Source organism: Protopterus annectens, chromosome 7.part0, assembly GCF_019279795.1.
Source record: "Protopterus annectens isolate FY-2018-M chromosome 7.part0, PAN1.0, whole genome shotgun sequence".
NCBI classification, from domain to species: Eukaryota; Metazoa; Chordata; order Ceratodontiformes; family Protopteridae; genus Protopterus; species Protopterus annectens.
The window spans coordinates 460522052-460540425 of record NC_056739.1 but is presented as its reverse complement, the minus strand read 5'-3'; the positions used below and the strand labels follow the sequence as shown (position 1 = coordinate 460540425).

General features: G+C 38.1%; 1 protein-coding gene across 1 annotated transcript in view; it reads right to left on the bottom strand.

Moving 5' to 3' along the window:
• The window catches only part of SLC2A4 (solute carrier family 2 member 4), a 304157-nt gene extending 288765 nt beyond the window's left edge, over positions 1–15392 (bottom strand). Inside the window, exon 1 of the mRNA XM_044077041.1 lies at positions 14936–15392. Within this exon, the coding sequence (XP_043932976.1) occupies positions 14936–14968 (33 nt within the window). The 5' untranslated portion in view covers positions 14969–15392. The remainder of the gene's footprint in view (positions 1–14935) is intronic.
• Positions 15393–18374: the final 2982 nt, after the last annotated feature.

Here is an 18374-nt window from a genome sequence, read left to right as displayed (position 1 = left end):
TAGTATGTGCATACCTCTCCTTAATTCAGCAGACAGATATGGATGACAGCATCCATGCAGCTACTCAGAATTGCTGCCCTTCATCAATACTAATAATCCAACAGCACAGATATTGCATCCTACGAGGCAAGTTAACGACTGTCAGTTATATAGTGATGCTTTTTAATGATAGAGGATCATGAACCTGCTTTATCAGTATGTTTGGTTTAGTAAGATCATATAGGAACTGGAGGCCATCCTTGTGGTGGAAGAGCCCTTTAACCATCACAGCGGAAAATGCTTTAAGAGTAAGAAGTTGCACACTAAAGCAATTAGTGCTGCTTCAATATAGTAAGCAAAGTTTACAGCTCCCTTTGTGGTCTGCTAGTTGCAGTATTCGTTTACTCTCCTTCTAAATCAGAATCACCAGTGAACATAGTGCTGCAGAATAGTCCCTCCCTACTGGCGTCTATATCATATAATCGCACAATGAAAAGAGCGTATGCTCTTTCATTGGACCGATAATATCGAAATAATAAAAAAGCGAACACACAGAATACGGAATTTTTCCCAGGGAAAAAATTTGCTGCTCCACAAAAAAAAAAAAAAAAAGTTTAAACACAAAATGAAGTGAGGGGGCTTTGCCCCCCACACCCCCCTACTTAAATATACCAACTCCGAGATTGCACCATAGTGGAGGAAATGGCAAAGTCCCGAAGACGGCCCACTGATTTTTTTCCCTGGGAAAAAAATTATGTTCCGTGACTTCGTTTTTTTCTCCTTTCGACATTATTGGATCGATGAAAGAGCATTCGCTCTTTTTTCGTCTGATAATGTGATATAGACCCCGCTACTGTACTGTTATGGCAGGTTGTGATTTATGAATACTTAAGGTTACACCTTCATTTGCATAATATGTAAATGAAGTGATCCTGTACTGCTGCTGCTTCTGTTACTGGTGGGAGCCTTCTGATGTAAGTGTGCCGCAGAGAGTGGATGCCACACTTAATATGCCATGCCCAGTGTGTCTTCCCCAGTGACTCTGTTTTGTCATATTTGTTTTATTACCATACAGACATAGGTGGGGGCTATTTCTGTGATGTTATTGCTCATCCATCATCTGCTGAGAGGACCATCACTGAAATGGGAACACCAGGAGCAGTATTTATTTTTTTATATGCTGCTAGGCTACGTTGTACCCATGTAACGTATGGCATCTAATCCACAGTGTGCTGTCTGATTTATTGTGAATTTTGTCCCATTCTTTGGATCCTTATTTGCATACCCACTGTATGTATGCAGTCTTTCAGATATGCCATAGCACATACTTGCAGAACAAAGGTTATGCTTCTCTTTTATGAATTGTATAGAGCATGGTATATGGATTTTACAAAGTGTTATCTTTAGAAGATTGAGTGCAACGCCTGTGAAGAACATGCTACATAAAAATGGAAAAACTTGATTTCTCTCTAATAATGCTAATAGTTTGCATTAAATCTCTAAAGGGTCGGTTTAAATTTCTTATAATTATTGTGATGCTTAGGGTAATTGATTTTAAGAATGGAAGGAATGATATATGAACTTTTTTTTTTTACTTAAAAAACTTTAATCACTGGATTACACAATAGGGAGTCACAAATTCCAGATATGACTATTCAATATCAAACCGGAAGATAACAAAATCAAATCATAAAGATAAAAGTCAAGAACTTTAATATCTTCATTTTGTTAGGGGGCTGATAATTTTGCATGTTATTTTTGTGAATTTAGGAGACCATATACATTTTGCAATGTCTTTATAATGGTTATTAAAGAGCCATTTGGGACAAACAGGTAGAGATAAACTGACAAATGTGAATATCGGTGGAAAGATGTTAATTTTTAGAACTGAAATCTTTGAAAGAAAAGAAATGTGTAGGCTGTCTTACAATATTGAGCTCAACAGAATTCCTTGCCTTAAGAATGTTTTATTATTGAAGATGGGATAGTTACAGGGAAAGTAAGAGATATATCAAGAATCAGCAGCAAACATAAGAGACAGCGAGAACTGAAGTTATATCAGTGTGCAAATCATAATATAATGAAACAAAACTATCTAATTTATGTTAAGTTTATAAATGGAGACCCAAAATGATTTTTCTATAACCTGAGGAATATGAAAGAACAGATATATAGCTTTATCATTAGTAAATGCTGCAACAGATATTTCATTGTTATAAAGATGCAGAAAATTAATCACAGAACATCTAAGAAGATAAAAAGGGCTCTGAATATAAAATTTAAAAGGTACAGAGAAAAGGCCAATTCTTGCCTTGTACCAGATTTAATGAGGCTGGGATCAGATAAGCAGTAACAGAGACAATAGTGGATGAGTATGGGAGCAGAACTGTGATACTGTCTATAAATTAACAGGAAAAACTAAGTTGTATAATAAGCTTAGATAGAAAACGTGTATTAATATTGTTAAAAGCAATGTAGTTACATAACTTGTTTTTTTGTACTTACCATTCTAATATGATTGTGTACCCTATATGTCACTGACAGTTTTGCCTTCCAGGTGAAGTAAGGATTTTCATCTACTATCAACAGATGTGGTCATTGCTAATATGTAGTTTTCAAATCTAAAGACCCATTTAACTCATTGGGTTCTTATGAATGTGGGTTAATGTCTATATCAACTACTGAGAGTTCTCTGGTGAATAACCATCATGAATTTCTTTGTGAATTTTTTCTACCTGCACTGCAGGCATTTCTTTTCATTATTTTATTTATTTATTTATTTATTTATTTATTTGTGTTTGGTGTGGAAGGTACTAATTCATGAAATTTATAGTGCTGTTTCTGTGTGGGATCCCTTGTCTGCATCTTTCACATTTTACTTTGAATCCACCAAAGTTATATTTTCAGGCACTGTGACTGAGCAACTGAATGTACATTAAACAAACTATTTCTCACTATGATGACCTAGCAGAGCAAATTTTATTTATTTTTATTTATTTATTTAAATTTGTTGACCGAGAGTGTCCGACTGGACGTAGGTCCATTTTCAGCGGAGGCCCGGGGAGAAAAGCTCCACAAAATAAAATAAGTATGCATACCTCCTCCTGAATTTTGTTAATGCTAATTGCTTAGAGCAAGTAATAAAAAATGTAGACAGTGTGAAAAAACTGTAGATAGTGTGATACCTAGCATACTTCCTTTTTGTCCTGACTCAAACATCTTGCTCTTCTTACAAAAACTGGATCATGAGACAGTTATAATATCCATAAGAAGCAAGAGCAACCCTAAATGCAATACATCCATTTTTAGATAATTCAGAAATAGCAACTGTGCCAAAATAAATGGGGTCCTCACTGTACAAACTGGTATTATACTTTAAACAAGCCCATTATTGTAACACGTGACAGCTTTGAAATACTTGGCAGTATCCTTAATGACTGCGTTTGAATGAAAACATTTTTAGGAGAAAGTACCCCTCCCCAACAAAATCTTACAAGTAACTTTAACTCAGATTTTACAAAGCCAGTAAATATAGTATCCCCTCTACAAAACATGTATTTCTAGCATTCTTATATCATCCAAGATCTAATTATGTCAAGCCCATCTTGGTGACTTGCTTCCCCAAAACCTAAATCAGCATGAGATATATAAAGGATAGAACATGCCTACCAGACTTAGTTATCCTTCCTCAAGGAATTCACAGCTGTTTCAGACTAGGGACTGACAGTACATGCAGCCTACCCAGAACACATGAGCTATTGAATAATGTGAGTTTCTATTTTTAGAATTCATTCAGCAGAAGTGGAAAGCAGTCAGACTTTAGACATAATACTTGTGAGATCTGTTGGCAAGCCAACTGGCTCTGCAGAAAAACCCAAGTAATAGAGATAGATGGTTGAATGTCTACCCAGTATATGTCAAGAAGTGTAGTGTCATAGGGGCAGGACTCTACTGTTCAACATAGATTTTTCTCATATGTCCAGTCTGACACCAGCATCCTTTGATTAAGTTTGCTGATGATTGAAAAATTGGTGCAATTGACTTCTTCTCCACAGATATGTCAGTAATCCAGCAGGAGTTGGATGAAGCTCAGTCTTTGCATAAGAAGAATAGCCTGACTCTCAATATTAACAAATAAGAATAGAATCACATGTGGAAACTGAATAATTCCACTGGTTTATTGTATTAAGGGAAACAACTCAAAGTCATATCTCTCAAACTTAGCACAAGAACTCTGTACAGTACTTAAAACAATGGGGAGACAGAGGTCCCAAAATAGGGACAATTTTATATATTGCTCTTATAAACTTAGAAAGTTGATAGAATAAAATGTTTTCTGTTATCTTGCATTTTCTGAAGGATATGGAGTGTGAAACTAAAATGCCTATCATTATTTAAGTAATTCAGTCTTCACTAATTTGCCAGAAACCACAAATATTTTATGGGGAACAGACCAAAAATATGAAGCAAAAACCTGGACATTCTGTGAATATCTAGACATTTGAGATGTATGCTCAGACTGGATACTGTCATAAAGTGCCTTGATATCCTCATAGAGAGAAATCGTTGTACCTATATTACTTTCAGTGGCTATCCAGTTGGTCTGTAGAGGTTATTGCTCCCTTTTATACCTTATTGTTTCAAGGAGCTTTTGATTGCAATGACATTATCTATAGTCTTTAAAACAGCACTTTGCTTAACTTGACAAGAAACAGTGGTTTATGACTGAAAGAATTCCGGGAGTTGGACACCTAACTTATCTTGAGAAGCTTAAAGAGTTGTCCTTGTTCTTGGCTTCCTTTCACCTCCTGATTGAAGACCTGTATGATATACTCTGAAACATGAAAGACCCCTTCTGTGGAACACTGAATAGAACATGCTATGGAGAAGGCCAACAAATGTTCAAATACAGTCATCCTTAAACTCTCAATTAGTAGTAGTAGAAATCGGCACCAATTTATTATCCAAAACCTTTCTCAAATTTGGGATAAACTCTAAATGTCCATGGAAAAATGTCAGTCACTATCCTCCTCTAAGATATAAATAAATGAATACATGGGTGTGCAGAAGTTTCATGATGGAGCAACTGAGTCTAGCTTTTTGAGGCCCAGTAAGCTATAAACCTGATATGAATATAGAAATATGTAATTAACAAAACTGAAGTATTTTGTGAAAATCTGATTTATTTTGAGTTGATTAATCTGCTTAATTTTGCTGTGAATTGTTAATTTGCCATTTAAACTCTATGAATAAATTTGTAAAAGAAAATAGAAACTGATCATATGAAACTTCCATACCACATCTCCATTCAGAGATACTCTGGTACTCAGTGCTAAATGCCACTGGAATGCTTAATTATTAGAAGACTACATGCATAAACAATTAAACTGCAATGACAGCAAACTGTTTCTTTGACACTGTGACATTCTGAAATACCTAAAACTTGCATCTAATGTAAACATAAAGAAAACACATGTATTTCTTATGTAAAACTGAATGATGCAAAATGCTATGTAGTTCCAGTGTTTAAAAGACAATTTTCGCAAATTTTAAAATCTGTTTAGTATACTACTAGGTTTTCATCTCAAGTGCACTTTTACTTGAGATCAAATTGCACAGCAAATGCACAGCAGTAAAAACACACTAGGCAGGGAATACAGAACGTCTCAGTTTTTAATTTTGGATGAGCGCTTTTGTTAATGAAGTATTAACTTCTTCCGATCTGAAATTAAAAACTGAGATGTGCTGTACTCCCTGACTAGTGTTTTTTTCTTATTTTACAGTTTGTTTTCTCAGTTAAGATTTTCTAAATGCACAGCAGTATTAGCTTGCGGACATAGGTGTGCACATAAAAAAATGAAATAAACACAATTCACCAAAAAAGGTCAACAACAAAGCTTTTTTTTTTCTTTTTTGCAGGGGTTTGTCACCCTGAACCCCTCATACTCCCTACTTATATATAATAACTCTGGGATCGCACTGAATCACAGAAAGAGCAAAATACATTTTAAATTTTAACATACTTTAAAATGGCTTTTACCATTCATCTTGTTTGCACTTACCTGTGTAATTCCACACCATACTCTAATACTGCTGTCAGTTATAATAGCTAGTACTTAGGAATAAAATGAAGTAGTTAATAACAAACAAGTAAAGGATACAAGGACAACTATGCCTGTGCCCTTGTCTTATGAAGATTTATTGGGAACCAGTATTACATTACATTTTATAGATGCACCTTCTATCAGACATACTTCCTACAAGAACTACACCAATTAAGGTTCTTCTCATAGTTTCATTATATAAATGTTAAGTCTTTTCTCAAAGGATCATGATTTAGCCGAGATCTGGTCAGTCATCCTTATCAGCTTACTTAGGCCTTAGCAAGTCCCTGACAACTTGATATCTAACCAAGGGTCTGCAGGAGACTGGAATGAAGACCAAGAAAAGATTGTTTGATCAGTAAGACTTTAAAATATTGCCCTGTCTTTGGCAGTTTATGTCAAATGCTGACATTGTGCCAGGACTTAGAGCACCTAATCTGGAAGTTTACGCAGCAGTTTGGACAGTGACTCTGGTAATCTTTCTTACTACTGTAGAAGCTTATGTCAGGATTCTGGGCACTGTTTCTGAATAAAGATTTATGCTCACACTTCTGGACAGTAATTTGGCTTGAAACTTGAACATGATTGTTTACATTGTCTTAGAAGATCAAGAATATATCATTACAGAAACAAAGATGTCTGCATGTATGCATGCATGTTTGTTTGCATATGTGTGTCTATGTTATACATTTTTATCTGTACACACACACATACACACACACTATATATATATTTATATATATATATATATATATATATATATATATATATATATATATATATATTGATACACACACACACACACACACACACACACACACACACACACACACACACACACACACACACACACGCACACACACATATATTATAACCTGTAAAATTGTTTCTAGCTTAGATACATCATTAGTAAATAAATATTTAAATAAATAAACATGTTTTGCTAATCAGTGTTTGTGTTCTAGATTTTTATCCATTATAAGAACAGCTTAAAACTTTCCCTGACAAAAATGGCACTTTCTTATATAATACCTGACTGATTTTTAACCTTGCTTAGCATATAGGCAGGCTCCTTATGTGTTTTTACAGAAGATTAACAAGTGACTAATAGACAAGCAATGATGGGATTATAGCTGTTAGAACATTTTGAATAATGTGAGTTACTATTTTTAGAGTTCAGCAGCCAGTGGATTACCGCAGCATAAATATGCTTGGGTATTTAGCCAAAGAGAAACAGTCAGAAGTGGTAAATAAATTGGGGTTTGGTGGTTCGCATAATGGTTAGTGTTTACCTCACACATGCAATATACAAAGTTTGATTTTCACATTTGGTTGAAAATTAGCTAGGCTTAAAATGGCCAGCAAGGGCTAGCCCAGTGCTTACCTACGAACCTATGCATTTCTGTTATATGCAGAATGGAACCTGAAAAGGGTCTGTTGGCTTTCTTAGTTTGAGAAAAAAGACTAAGTTGTGATGAAGAGTAGTAGATGTGGGGAAAATTGGGAAAAGCACACCTAGACTCAGATCATCTTATATGTGACATTATCCTTGATACTCGACTAACTTGAATATAAAATTTACTACTTGAAAAAAATTATTTTTAATGTTTAAAGCTTTATTTAAATACATTGTTTTTCACTTCAAATAGGTTGTTTCTAACATTCTTTAGACAATGGGCTTACTATACATCAGTACCCTGATGGAAGAATGAGCGTTCTCCAGCAGGGTATTAATGTACAAGTAATGTCCACTGACAAGAACGAGTCCACCGCTTCACGGCAGCATATCAAGCTGCCATGGAGCTCAGACTGAGAAAACGGAACAGCCACCATTATTTTGCACTTGCTAAGCAGTGCTTTTGCTGTTTAGTGAGTATAAAATGTCAAAAAAGAAGAGAACTAAAAAAGGTGTGTGTGTGTGTGTGTGTGTGTGTGTGTGTGTGTGTGTGTGTGTGTGTGTGTGAGAGAGAGAGAGACAGAGAGTGAGAGAGAAGCGAGTGTGATCTGTGACTGAATGCATTTATGTAAGCAGAGGAGACTGTGTGTGAGAAAGAGATCAAAAGAGACTGAGAGTGATCTTGTGAGCGAATGGGTGAATGAATGCAGAAGTGACTGTGTGTGAGAGAGATATCGAGAGAGTGACTGTGATCTTGTGTGAGTGCATGTATGAAAACAGAGAAGACTGTGTGTGTGTGTGTGTGTGTGTGTGTGTGTGTGTGTGTGAGAGAGAGAGAGAGAGAGATACATAGAGAGTGAGTGCAATCTTGAGTGAATGTGTATATGAAAGCAGAAGTGACTGTGTATGAGAGGGAGAGAATGTTCTGTTTGTAAAATTGTTGTGTCTTACTTACATATTTCTTTTTTAAGTACTATATTATTTTGTACCTATTTTTGATGTAAAATGCTTCCTCCAACACCATTAACATATACTGCAGAAAGTTTGAAACAGTAGGCAGAGGAACTATTTTACATCAAAAATATACAAAAAAAAATATATAGTACTTAAAACTAAATAAGCAAGTAAAACACAACAATTTTACAGAGAGCCCATTCTCTAAATGCAATAATGCCCTCCAGAGTGTGTGTTAATGTTTAATTAACACCCTTCCAGAAGTGTAGAGGCCCTCCACCTGCAGCGTCGGGCCTCATAACACCCCTGGGCGGGTGTTAATTACACATTAACAGTACACACACACCCTGTTGGGCATTATTGCTTGCATATATCTGTATGAATGACATCACAGCAAATTACTATACTAATATGGTGGGAGAAACATGTTTGAGGGAAAAAGTAATAATGATGAAAGGCTAATATCCAGCATTTTTTGACAGAGATATAGAGCTGTGACAGTGATCCAAATGACCCACTTTCGATTGCCACCTTAAAGGCTGGAGGACAGAGTAGCCAATGCCAGTTCTCCTTTCTCTGGGGTAGATGTGGGTTTCTGCTTGTGGTTGTCATGGCACTCCCTTGTGGAGACCAATGTTAGCAGGAAGGGTATAGCTAATGTCTCATCCAATGATGCATGTCAATATGTGCTCCACCCCAGTTAAGATTGCTGTTCCATAGCATAACATAAAATCCAGTCCCGTGCCACACTTATGTGTTTCTTCCCAACTCTCACCCTTCATATGGCAATGGCCTCACTAGAAGGCATCAGTAAAGACATTCTCTGCTTGTGGAAGGATGGCACACCTGTGAAATGGGGACTGCCAGGATCTCACCACTCTTGAAAGAAGGGACAAAATGGTCCAGCTGGGTATCTGGATGGATAATCAGTGGCGGAGATATAGGTAAAAAAATGAATATTCACCATTTCTGAATATTTTTAAACTTACGAGAAGGGAAAGTGCAGTACTCTTAGATAGACAGATTATTTTAGTTTTCAGACTTAGGAGCAATACTCAAGGAGGTTCACATTAGGTGTATAAACCTCACTACCCAAATGGCTTAATTTAAACAATATTTGTCTGGCATTTAGGATTCATAAGTGTCTTGTGACTTATAAAAGTTTCCTATTTCAAGCTTTTTCAAAATGTAAGGATAAACATGGATGCTAACAATTCATGAATTCCTCCCTGCATATCTCTTGCATCACTTCCTCAGGGGTATGTAAAACAATATCACATATATGCGGAGGCTGGATGTCACAACTGCAAAGGTTCTCTTAGAAGGGAGGTTTGGCTTGAATAATCAAGATGATACTCACTACCTGCCATTGGATAAGTTAATTTACATATGAACTTGTCTTCATGTTTAAATATAGATGTTCTGGTTTGTATAGCATGCCTCAAGCCATATTTTGCGAATACCAGCCATGAGCTATACTTGTTGAATAATGTGTATGTTTATGGTGGGAACCATGAATCCTCTATGACTGTGCACAAACCTGCATCCCAAAGATCCTCAAGGTGAGAGGACAGATATGGAAGATTTTCATACTTTAACTTCATCCCTCTCCTGCATACCTTCATCACTGCTGGGTCAAGGCCATGCTAAATACCCTTAAATGAGTGTGGCACCTGAAGGTTTGCAGTTCTTAAACAACTCCCCTTAAGGAAAAAAACCTACTGGAATATGCCAGGAAATCTTTAATTACTTTCACTCTGCTACCTCACTGCAGTGAAAGATGACACCTTCAGTTTTCTTGTGCTTGAAGACCCTTGAGTGTAACCCCTGCCATGGACACTTACAACAACTGTTCCCAAATATCTTCTCATTCCAGTGGTACTGAGAAATATTTCTGGACATCTGAGTTGTCACCAGTCATAATCACTTGCCTGTCTCCCCATCTTGAGTGACTGTGGTCCTTTGCCCACTTCTTCCACTCAAATTCATCCTATTGGTGGTCCCATCCCTATGCTGATGATGGGAGTCTCTGACACCCTTACCCTATCTGACATTGGCACACTTAGTGCCCCCTGCCAATCCTCCTCCTTTCATTAACAATTGGTGTGCCTTGCCAGCTACCTCCTCTGACCTGTTAGTAATTACAGCTCATAGCGTTTCCAGTGCACTGTCAGTAATCAGTAAATCCTCCCACCTTTCTGGTGGTGATTGGTGAATCCTCCTACTTCTACACCTTTCACAATGAATTTCTGAAGTTCAGGCCAACATCGGCTGGTGCACCATGTTAGACAGTTGATTTGTCCCATCACTGTGCTAATGAGGTGCACAATGATTTCTCGTAAAACTGCACTGCTACTGCATGCAGAGAATGATAACTAGTTTGATGTGTAACTGCAGACAACTTGTATTATGCAGCCAGTGCAGCAACTCCTTTTCCTTCTCTCCCCTACCTTCTACATGCCTTTGCATGATCTGACTCACTGCAAACAACGGTTCATGCATCTCTTCTTTACACGTTAAGCAAAGGAGGGGATTATAAAAACTTTGTGAGGTGGCTAGCTGCCAGACTCACTCCTATTTAGAAAATGCTAGAAGCCCCTTGTCACATCCACTCCATCTCTATCCAGTCCTAAGTTATCTGTGCCGTATGACTTTACGGAAGACAGCAGCATACAGAAAACGATACTTGGATAATCAGGCACAAGCAGCTGGAGTAGGAAGAATGAATTGAACAGTAGTCTATGTGGAGTAGACTCCAAAGAAAGGAAGTTTATACCTGTGCCTTATGAATGGCAGTATCATATTTACAATACTGAGCATAGTTGTGGAGACTCTACAAGTGAAAGAAAGTGAAACAGCTACAAGTTATCAAGAGGAAGGCTGTAAGGGTCATCAGGGAACAGAGGTAAAGGGGTAGGAAAAGCATCATGAGCTGATTAACTTATACCAATTAGACACTGGGGGGTAGCAGGAGCGGCCTTAGGTGAACTGGTGCCCTAGGCAAAAGGGCTCCATGGTGCCCCCCACCACACCATCCTGGTCTAGCTACACCAAATAAATACTGGAAAAGTGCCCCTACTAGAGCAGCGCCCTAGGCGGCCGCCTAGTTGGCCTACGCCTAAGGCCGGCTATGGGGGTAGATATGAGTGAATGAGATGTTTCATTGAAAAGTACACAGACAGAACAGAAGAGATAAGGAGAGAGGAAGAAGGATGAGCAGCAGAGGAATTGTGGGGGGGGGGGGGGTTACTTACTTTAACCTGAACCTGAGAAATTATTTTTTGATACAAATATTTTGAGCAAATCATTATGGAACTCATAAATGGAGAGATTGGGAACCTCCAGTCGCTGGACCCCACACAGTTCGGCTTCGTCAAGGGCAGATAATGCCTCCTGAACCTGGTGGATTTCCTTGAGACAGTTACTCAGGCTATAGATAAGGGAAAGGAGGTACACACGGCTTACCTTGACCTTGCTAAAGCATTTGACACCATTCCCCATTCAGGTATTATTGATAAGCTCACCAGCCTGGGCATAAACCCTTATGTCACAAGATGGATCGCAAACTGGCTCTCAGAGAGATCCCATAAAGTAAGAGTAGTGGGATCTATGTCCAAATCCAGACCAGTAATGAGTGGTGTGCCTCAGGGCTCTGTCCTGGGGCCCCTCCTGTTTGGCATATACTTCTCAGAAGTACAGGCAAGCACGGAAGGGCTGTGGCTGACTAAGTTTGCGGACGACTGCAAACTGGGTGCTATAATAGAGTCTCTGGCCGACATAGAGATCCTCCAGAAGGCCCTAAATGAGACTGATGCATGGTGTCAAAGCCATGGTCTCAAGCCAAATGCAAAAAAATGCGTAGTAATCCCCTTTGGAAAAAACAGAGTACCCGCAAATTACAACATAGGAGGTAATCCCCTTAAATCTGAAGAAGAAATAAGGGATCTAGGGACCCAAGTAGATAGTCAGCTTTCCTTTGATAACCATGTTGCCAAAGTGGTTAGAAAATCCTTCTATGTGACCCATCTGATCACGAAAGGGTTCGCATCAAGATCTAAGGATGTAATGGTGCCCCTCTACTCTTCCCTCATCAGACCCATTATTGAGTACAATGCACCAATTGGAATGTACCTAGCTAGACATCTCCAGCAGTTGGAGAGACCACAGAGGTACCTAACCAAGAGGATTACTGGCCTCAAACAGTTGCCCTATGCAGTACGATTGAAAAAGCTAAGACTGTTCTCTGTTGCATACCACTTTCTCAGAGGCGAACTCTGTCTAACATACGGAGCCATGTCCAACCCAGAATTGTTGAACATGCTCCATCTTAGCAAAACCAAATCTACTCGAGCTACACGCTGTAGGGATATAAACCTCAACCCAACAATGAATAGAACATGCTGGAGGGATAGATTCCCTTCGCAGAGACTTCCCTTACTATGGAACAGGGTCCCGATCTACATAAGACAGAGCCCCTCACTATCACTCTTCAAGAGGAACCTTGATGAGTGGATGGGTAACAGAAAGTTCACAACGGGGATCACACCAACAGCACTACTAGATAGGGGCCAAGGGAACTAGCTGCTAGTACAAGGGTCTAGGGAACTACTAAAGGGGCGGTGAATACCGCACAATGTGGCTAGGCTAATATATGCCTTCGGGCAAATAGCCCAGTACCAACCTATGAACCTATGATAGTCATGGTTCTTTGGAAAAGAATGCTTGTGGATGGTGGATAACAAATTCACAGGAGCATTCTTGGTGTTTGGGACAGCTGAAAGGGGTTGAGCAATCCTGAGGTGCAGGAGGTAATTAATGTACATTAGTTGCATGACTGTATTAGCTATACTCAAAAACAGAAGATAGACAAATTATCTGCTTTTTTTACTATCACATTATGGAATGTAATACAAAAATGCACAATTTATATTGGATTTTATACTTTGCAGACCACTAAATTTAGATCAGTGTCGCCAGTCAGTTAAGTCATGTTAGTTCAGTGGTGAAAGTATGTAATTATATCATCAGTATAAAGTTAATGCATTTATAAGAGATGCAGGAGTCCTCCAGTTTATCAGCTTACAGTTTTATGCAAGAAAATGATGGAATGTTGTATGCGCTGTAGCCGCGGTAGCGTTGCTATCTCATAGCAAGCAAGAGGTTCTCCTATTCGATTGTCGGCTGGAGCGCCTTCTGTGTGGAGGGTGCATGTCCTCCCCGAGTTCGAAAAGCATACGTCGAACGGGCGTGCCTTCGATGAAGGTTGGGCGTCGAGCTGGCACCCGTAAAAAATCTCCTGCCAATTATTAGTGGACCGGAGTTCCGCTCTGGCGATCCCTAACCGAAAAAAGCCGGAATAACATGTGCTGTAGTAAACATGAAGGACCACTAAAGAAAAAAATCATAAGGATCGCTTATGGCAGCCCTAGATTATCTTTAAATTAGTTCTCTGGTTATTGAAAACACAGTCTAGCCTGAGGGATCATTGCAAAACTCGGTTCAGTACTGTGTGTTTTGCAGACATATATATATATATATATATATATATATATATATATATATATATATATATAGATAGATATAGATATATATACACACACACACACACACACACACACACACACACACATCACAAAAGAGCAGAACAGGTTTATAGAATTTTATACCAGGAAATGGGAGGAGTCAGAGTGCTAGAAATTCTGCTTCCTTCATTCACTGAAATAGTGAATACTGCAACTGTTTATTCGTGTGTGTGTGTTTGCGTAGGGAAGTGGTGTACGTGCATGCCTGTGTGAGTATGAGTGGAGGTGTGTATGGGGATGTGCTCCACGTATGGGGGTGTGTATGGGGATGTGCTCCACGTATGGGGGTGGGAGCCAAGGGGACTGAGAATATTTTTTAAGGTTAAGAAGAGTAATGCTGCTTAGAACAAGGCTGATGAGAAAAACCTGAAAATCCGATTTAACACTGGGTAGTCCAACCTTTATTTGGAATACATAGAGCTACACTTTTTCTGATGTAATCATGGAGATACAGAATAATTCATTCTCTTGTATTAAGTAGGAACTTTAATAAACTCAATGAAACCTGAAGTAGAAGATATCTCACATTAAACTACACTCCTTTCTGTCAATTAAATTGACCCACACTAAAGGTGAGAGTATTATTTGCTGGGACCTAGATTCAACAAATGATTAAAAGACTGGAATAGCAACAAAGGACACACAGCAACCAGGACATTTTTAGGATTTTGTGTCATTTTTCATAAATCATATTGTAACTGGCAAGGTTAAAAGTAACAAGGATTTATAAGAAATGCAAAAGATGAAATGCATAGTCTTAAGACTGATACATGCTAATATGACATAACTGAATGTATAACATGTGCAACACACCAAACTACACATGTGATTAGTTTAACAGCTTTTTGATGAAGTTATTCTCTTATAGTCAGGATGTCAGCTGCAAGTTAGAGAGTAAATAATATAAACGTTTTTATTACCTCTCCTCCTATGAGGTGAAAGTCCACTGACATCTTCTCAGGTTCCTTCTCCAGTGTCTTTTAGGCTGTACGCTTCCTTCCTGGTTAACTCCAAATTAAGGTAACTTATTATTTAAAGAGGAGGGTTCCTTTAATCTTCCTTAAAACTGGGGGCAAAAAGGACAGAAGCAGATAAGAAAAGAAAAGAAGCTTGGTTTCTTTGACTGTTTCTGCTGCTACTTATGACTCTGACCAGTTTTCAGCTTGCACGAAAAAGTGACTTCAGCCCTCAGTTTACAGCTGTGCCTTTTCTTTCTCTGAGGAGGAGACAAGTTTGCTGTTTGTAGGAAGGTCAGGTTGCATTTCTTTTAAGTTCCTGATGTAATTCTAGAGAGTAAACTGTGTCATTGAGTTCACAGATTCTATAACTAATATGTGCATTTTTCATTCTGCCTAGGTCCACCTTCTGTGTGGCACTCATTGGCCCAGAAAGGGGAGTGGGCTGAAAGGCGGAACCATTCCTTCAGCTGGTTATAGACAGGAGGAGCATTCATAATGTAAATGTCAGAGAAGGCTCATTGGGATTAAAGCAAAATTGACTCATCATATCTGAAGCCAGTTTTTCATGTCAGAGAAACTTAAAAGCTTACAGACTTTATTCAATGTATATTATTAGATCTTGTTCCTTTATTATGCACTACAAAACCAGAATGCATTGCAAATGGATTTTTATTCCATAATGTTCATATAATTTTAAAATAGTATTAATTATTTGAAAGCTGAGAACACAGCTGTCTCTTTTCACACATGCTGAGTTGTATGTCCCCATGGGAATCTGGCTCCAGTAATATTCAACAGATTCAATTTGCAGGGCTTCAGAATAAACCACTTCTTTAAGTTTTGTACCTTTTTTGTTTAAACTGATTGCATTTATTTTTAGATCTGCAGAAAGGAGCCATTGCCAGATGGTTTTTCACTTTTTATGCAGTGTGACGCGGTGCAGTGCTTAGTGTTACCTCAGTACTTGTTCCTAAGTACGGTTTCATGTTGGGGTGCATCTGTGTGGACTTTGCATGTCCTGTCCATGTCTTTTTGCTGACTGCTTCATTTTTTTCCATATTCCAAAGACAAGCTGTAGGTGATTTGGTGATCTTCCATACTGCCCAAAGATGTGCATGCCATGTGTGAGTGAAGTAGTGTGTGTGTGTGTGTGTGTGTGCCCACAAGTATCCCACAACAGACTGGCATCCTGTTCTGTCTTATATGCTATTTAGCACTCAGCAATGTGATGGGCTATGTCTCTCAGAAATTCTCTGACGGAAAAGGAGGAAATTATAGTTTTGTATTATTTGTTTATTTATTTTATTTATATATTTGCTTATCAGGAAGGTTGACTGGTCCAAAGACCATTTTCAGCCATGACCTAGACCCACTTTAGGGAGAATAGTTGTAGAAGAACAGAAGATAGTTTTTAACAGTGACCATTGACAGTATATAGAAGAACGCCATAGCAGATTTATGAACAATAAGTAATTAAGTAGCAATAGCATATGCATAGGAGGCTAAGTTTGCAACATGCACAGAAGTATTAAAATATGTACTGGAAACTGTAATCAAAACTAATCAAGCAGCTTATAGTACAATAAATGTTGCTATGAGACATTTAATGCATCAACATTTGGTAACTGCACTTTGAGCCTGTATCTCTGAAGAAATTGTACCGATATCCAGAGAACAGGTGGTCTTTAAGTTAGTTTATTTTAAAATATTAGAAGAGACTTAGCTATGCTCTTATTTTCTTAGTTTTGCTAATCTTATTAACAAGATAGGTAGACATTCATTGCCAGCTGTTTTTCCATATAATTTTCAAACCTTGCTCACTTATGATGCATCTGCCTTGGTGTCTAAACTGGATTACATTGATCGCCCAGTGGGCTCTGAGTATGAGAGTAGTAGCCTCTTTGAGGCCATACACTTGTATTATTTGGGTACTTTGTCCACATAACACTGAAAACGAGTTTCTGTGGATACTGAAATATAACATAAACTATACCTACCACTTTTGATGTGGTGATGTGGTTTAACTAGCTCTGACATCACAGTTTGGTGTTGTTTATTTATTTATTTATCGTTTGGACTAGTGTCTGGCGTTAGTCAAAGGATTAAATCTTTGACCGGTTAATGAACTCCTTCCTGTACCAAGAGTACAGGGTTTGAATCTTTATACCTTCATTTGCCTATTTTGTGACCTTGAGCAAGTCACTTAACCAGCAGTACTTGGGGGGTAATTGGGAATTTGGGCTAGGCTCCTTAATGGTCTGCTGGACTGCATCTCCAAAAAACAAGGCACGCACGGTGGACTGTGGTGCACGGTCCAAACCAATAGAAGGAAAACCAAGAGGGACCAGCACACACAACAGCAGATATAAGATATAAATTTTATTCGGAGGTAGCTAAAAAGCTGCCTGCCATAAAGTAACAGACCGGTTTCGGCTTGTAAAGCCTTTTTCAATGTTATATATTCTTTTTTCAAAAGGTTGATTTACAAAACACCATCACATCCTGGTACTATTTATATACACTTGATTTAAAGTGGTATACTCCTAACATAAATAAACTTACTGGTTTGACACAGTCAAAGCTTGGAACATAAAAACCACAATATAGTGAATATGTTAGTTTTGATCAGACATGATAATCTAAGTTCCTTAAAATATTTTAAATTAATACTTGGTTGCAAAAATGCAAATATGCTATATTATACAAAGCCATAAATTAGCTTGTGTGTAACCAGAACTCAGTTAAAAGTCTGAATGTATAAGATATAATATATACTATATGGTTTGGGCCCATAACTGACACCAGAGACAAATGTGGTTCTGTTTTCTCTAAACTTAGTAGACAAATGAAAACTCTCAGAACCAACATATGGCATTTGAAGCTTTTTAAAGCGTACAAAATAAAAGACATCACACCTAGAGGGCTTCGAATTAGGCTGCAACCATTGGTGGCCAACACTGATAACCAATTAACACAAGATTGGGCTACTGCCCAGCATCAGGCATCCATGCTTTTTGTAGATAGTCTTTCTAAATATTATGAAAGAACCATAGAAACATTGACTACTGACATACAAACTACTTGCTTGGAGGCTGAAATCTTTTCTACTACAGATTATTATCAAGGGCATTTATCAGAATTAGCCAAAGAATTGGCCAGCATAGAGGAGCAACTTAAGAAAAAGAAAATACACAAGTTTAATAGAGACCTAGGTGACTATGAAAAAGGTAAACCATTCGTAACACAAAAAAGTGTCAGGTTTAGTGATGGGGCATATAAACCACAAAGGGGCAGGAAGAGACCTAGACCAATATTAAAAAAGAATGATACAACACATAGTGTTACATCTGATGATGATTATTCATCAACCACAGATGGTGAGGTTTCCTCTAATCAGGCG